The following is a 5,243-nucleotide window of genomic DNA, read 5'->3' on the forward strand; positions in this document are numbered from 1 at the left end:
TATTATGTATTATAACATATTAAATATTAATGGAATATAAGTCAATTTTTGAATGAATAAAAAGAACCATCTATAAATTTACATTAACACTAAACAACCATCTATAAATTTACATTAACATTAAAGAACCATGAATAAAAAGAACCAACTATAAGTCAACTCGCTGACTTCCCAGCAGTTCGGGCACCTGAGGTGTTTTGAACATCAAGGGTTTAGTCGTCCGACCTCTCATGGTGATTTTCATTTTAAATTCAATTTTGCTTCAATTAATTCCCCGGATATTTTAAGTGATGTTGGGGACCTTCTTACGTACAAGTGTTGTGACCTAGGGTCTTTCTAAAACCTTTTTAATTATGCCAAAAAACCTGCCGTCGGTCGACTGAAGGGTGATCCCTAAGGTCTCTTTAAAGTCTTGAACTTATAGATCTTACATGCATGATATGCAAATTATTATAGGCTTTTTTTTTTAAATTGAAATTACAAACTCAAATAGAAAATATAATGAATAAATATGTCACGTCTTCACTTCTCTATAAGTCGCCGCATACCATCAATATGATCTAATTAGTATGATCCGTACACAAGCTTGAAGGTCATCAAATACAAAGAGTATTTGTCATTATCAAAACCAGAAATAACTTATAAGGTCAACAACTAATATTAAATAATCCTAAAAGAATTAAATTTTTATGGTAATTAAAGTGAGTAAATCACTTTGTACTTGAAAAATACCCTTATCTTTGGAAAGTAAGACCAAATATTCCTATAAAAAATTGTGTTATAAATTAATTCAGACCAAAATTACACAAATTTATATGAATATCTATATCTAAATTAAGATGAGTATTTTAAGCCTTTGTCTTTAATTGTCATCATTTGATTTTTCTTTGTTTTCCTTTGATTTATATTTGCAGATAATTGACATTATTTTGCAGATAATTTGTTTATGTTTGTGTTTGTTCGGTTTTGTTTACATATAGATATGTTTGAATTGTTTTAGTTGGATAATAATACTAGTTTTTTTTTAAGTATTGGTTTTGATCTATGGGATGATTTTGATAGTTTATGTATAAATTTCATGTGTCACGCTTGTAAGTATGGTATTACTTTATCATAAGGGAGAACTATTAATAAAATTAAGAATTTTGTAATAAATAAATAAATAAATAAAATATTTGTATTAAAAATTAAGTATGAACAGTATATGGAAAAAAAATATTTATATTTTTTAAAGGTAAAGGGTGTTTCAAACCACTAGGCTCTATAAAAAAAAAAAAATGCAGAGCAGCTGTTTTCTTGATTTTGAACCCGTGACGAATCGGTCATAAAGAATGAACATTATTATGTAAGAAAAGTTGTTTAAATTATGATAATAAATTTATAAAAAAATTTGAATTAATATATATATATATATATATATATATGTTTATACACTCCGCGTAGTTAAAGTAGCTACCAACTACTACTCTGTACTGAAGTCCTGTGCTTCTTAGAATGTGAAACGACTTTAGGAAGACTTGGAAAAAGCACCTGACCGTACGGACGTGATGTGTCTCCACTTCCCTTCTTCCTTCGTCCCTAAGAATCATGTTCTTCTTCATCTTTATATACTCACTCTCTCTCTCTCTCGCTCTCTCTCTCTCACAGTGGACTTCAATGTTTAAGAAGGAATTGAATAGGCCATTTGAGCGATGGATGATATGATCTAGATCGATGGGTGTGATGAACTTCATCATCATCTCGATCGTTTAATTAATGTTCTCTCTTTCGTTCAATCGATGGATTAGTTTTTCATCGCCACTATGGTTCTGACGCTTCTTTTGACATGCTGCGAGTAGCTGGGCTGATCATATAAATGTCATGGTAATTACCCTTCTTTAATTTATTTTTTCAAAATCTAAAATCTGCTGTGTGTTGGGGGGGGGGGGGGGGTGGTCATGAATAAAAGCGTTTGTTCATTTGGGTGTTGCCGAGGTTAATTACTAGCAGACTTACAGTGGATATAAGTTAATATTCATATATAGTTGATCGTTCCTCTGCCGTAAAATTCAGACATGAATGTCTCTCTCTTTCCTAGAATTTATATTGTTGCCCTTTATGGTTGTGCTATTTACGTTTGGCCGCTGAAAAGATGATCATGCCGGAAAAAAAATTTGAAAATATTCAAGCATGAAAGGCTAGTTCTCCAGGATTAAAAGATCGATCTTAGTTTCTTTAATCAAAATTCTAGAGAAAAGGAACAAAGGAAGCTACCGTCATCTGTTCTTGCTCTTTGCGTGTATATAAATGTATCTGTCTAATCTTAATGCTTTTTTGCAATCATGAACTTCCAAAATGATCCAGTACGTCGATCTAAATTACTCTTGGCATTTAAGATTGCATGTAATTTTAGATGTTATGAGTCATTTTATGATCATTTACAGCTATGTCTTAACTGGGTACATACTGTTCTCTATTTCCCATTTTCAGAAAACTTTATCCTGCTAGTTAATGGCATGTTTCAGTTTTAGGATTAATCGTCATTGCTGAACATTGTGAGTTTCTCAACCTAGCCTTGTTGGATTTTCTTAGAGGAAATGAGAAATCAACACTTCTGTGTCAAGCCGTCAGTGTTGAAAATTTAGTACATAATATTACATGATTTTAAAAGGGGAGAAACTGTGGTAGTAATAGTCATAGTAATAATAATAAATTAAGAAGGAAAGAGATCTTAAACTTCTTGTCTTTGGCCTAGAGTATTGGAATGTAAAGGTTATTTTATTACAATGAGCAGGCGTGTGAGGAATAAGTGACAAGGCAACCACGCAAGGCACAGAGAAGCAGAGAGGAATTAGCAAGAGGGGTGCAATGGGTCAAGTTATCTCCAATTTTATTTCGTCTTTGTGTGGTGGAGCAAAGGAGAAAGAAAGGTCAAGTGGGCTGAAGTTACTGATTTCTCAGCCAGACTTGGAGTCTCAGAGCAACTCTGGATCAAGCTCTGCCTTCCACCGCCATAGCCGTCTAATTCCTTCAGCGAAGTTGGACTTGTGGGGCGATTCATGTAGGGATTTGGGCAATACTAATGGTGCATTGCCTCCATTTTTGGTGGTTGATTCAAATTATGCATTGGATACAAGCCTAAAGACTTCTCCGCCAATCGCCAGTCCATGTAGCGATGGGAGCGCAGGTGTTTCTTTTCACGCAACTTCTCCACCGTGCTTAGACTCGAGTAGTGATTCTGGACCAACTGCTTCTTGGCGCCAGGAGGTGCTGTTTCCCCAACCAAAAAGTAATGGTGGTTTTGATCTGTTTATGGTTACTCCGAAGATCTGGTCTGAAGAAGATGACTTGCAGATTTATCCACCAAAGACTGACTTGTGCATTGACACAAGTGTAAATGATGCATTCCATCAAGGCTTAGTGGGTACCCCGCTAAGCTCGGGTTCGGGTGACACTAGTGTTGGTGGTTTTGAACAGTTTGCAGTTGTTGATTCAAACATCCAAGTTGAAGAATGTGACTTGGGTGGGAGGCAAGTTTCTCCACATCCTCAAAAGACCAAAGGAAGAAAGAGTAAAGGGCCAAAAAAAAGAACTGAACCCAAGAAGGAAGAGGAGGTAAAGCTGTGCAAACAAGTTGTAGTAAAGGAAAAATGGATTAAGCACTACAGCAATCAGCACAAGATACTTCTGGTGGGGGAAGGAGACTTCTCATTCTCTGCTTGTTTGGCCCTGGCTTTTGGATCTGCTACTAACATGATTGCAACTTCTCTCAACTCCGTAGGTAAAAAAATATTGTTCACATTCCTCTCTTTCAACGTTTTCTTCTGATTAGAGAATTAATTACCTTTAAATTATTTTTAATCTGGTCTTGGCTAAACCATGTTCTGGCTGTTACCTCTTCCTCTCTGACTCTGTCCATGGAAGTGCATAAATTCATTATGTTCTGAAATCTTCCACTTATTCTTGCTGGGAAGTATAGGATGAGTTAGACCACAAATTTCATAATTTTCCTCATCCTTACTGCAGAAGTATAATTTAAATTTCAAAGTTTTTCATATCCTTTCTGTTAATTTGACAATGACTTCTTCAGAGTTTTTGACTGGAAACTATGGGAAAGCCCTGGACAACATCAGAGAGTTGAAGGTTAGGGGATGCAAAGTAATGCATGGGGTGGATGCCACCAAGATGAAATACCACGGCATGCTCAAGCAGAAGATATTTGATCGAATCATTTTTAATTTCCCGCATGCGGGCTTTTCCCAGAATGAATCGCAGGAGTCCCAGATTCGGTGAGAGCTAGCTAGGCCTCTGCAATCTGCATTGATGTCTATCTTAAATTACATGAATTCATCTGTATAAGCATTTGCTTGTGTTCAAATATGAAGTATGAACTAATGGAATTTCCTTTTTATGCCCTTGTTTCTTAATTTCTGTAGCCGACATCAAAAACTGGTGCGCCTATTCTTGAAGAATGCTAAGAAACTGATCTCAGGCGAGGGGGAAATTCACATTTCCCACAAATCAAACGGTTTCCATAGCCGGTGGAAATTAGAAGAATTGGCTTCAAATCTCGGCCTCCGAACTATTGGTAAGGTGCGATTTCAGCTGGCGGACTATCCGGGCTACAACACTAAATATGGCTATGGTGGTGACAAGAACTTCGACTGCAACCCCAGCAAAACTTACAAATTTGGACCTTAAAATAAAAGGAATAAGTAGAGTTTGAAGGCTTGGCTACATAACAAGCTATATATCATATGTTTGTATAAAATGAAGAGCAGAATGTTTCATGGGCAATTTGATATTTTGGCTGGTATGAAGGATGTGATCTAGTGTTATATATATATATATATGTATGTATATATATTATGCAACACAGACATACTTGTGCTGCAGAGGAAGCTTGGTTAGCGGGTGGAAGATCTGTATGCCAAAGTTTAATGTTTTCGTGTATAAAACTTAATTGCGGCTGTGATGGTTTTAATGTTTTTGGTACTTGGTAGGGTATGAATGTTAATGCATGTAAGTGATGGTTAGAAGTACAATTCCAAGATGCAAGGTGTTTAGGGTCTCTATGCAAGTGGCCAACAGCCTTCTTCGATGCATGCTTGGTGTGTTCAAGACTAATGTGTTGTGTGCTTAGCCCTCCTGCTGCATTTTGACCTATCGCAAGATATGGCTTTGAAAATAGCCTCGCATTCTTGGAAAGACGGGCCTTGGGAAATTGCAGGCAGCATCATAAAATTCTTGGGTTTTGAGCGATT

The 5,243-nt window shown here is 36.1% G+C and overlaps 1 protein-coding gene across 2 annotated transcripts; it reads left to right on the forward strand.

Moving 5' to 3' along the window:
* The first annotated feature begins 1,433 nt into the window (after positions 1-1,433).
* On the forward strand, positions 1,434-4,963 carry LOC131168087 (uncharacterized). 2 transcript variants are annotated; one of them, XM_058127299.1, is made up of 5 exons: positions 1,434-1,544; positions 1,648-1,863; positions 2,774-3,760; positions 4,070-4,268; positions 4,416-4,963. In XM_058127299.1, exons 3-5 carry the CDS (start codon positions 2,848-2,850, stop codon positions 4,678-4,680), a joined length of 1,377 nt encoding a protein of 458 aa, XP_057983282.1. In that variant the 5' UTR covers positions 1,434-1,544; positions 1,648-1,863; positions 2,774-2,847; the 3' UTR covers positions 4,681-4,963. The 2 variants fall into 2 exon arrangements, with proteins under 2 accessions (XP_057983282.1, XP_057983275.1); XM_058127292.1 differs by having other exon boundaries at positions 1,438-1,863.
* Positions 4,964-5,243: the final 280 nt, after the last annotated feature.

This window comes from Malania oleifera, chromosome 1 (assembly GCF_029873635.1).
Source record: "Malania oleifera isolate guangnan ecotype guangnan chromosome 1, ASM2987363v1, whole genome shotgun sequence".
In the NCBI taxonomy this organism is placed as follows: Eukaryota; Viridiplantae; Streptophyta; class Magnoliopsida; order Santalales; family Ximeniaceae; genus Malania; species Malania oleifera.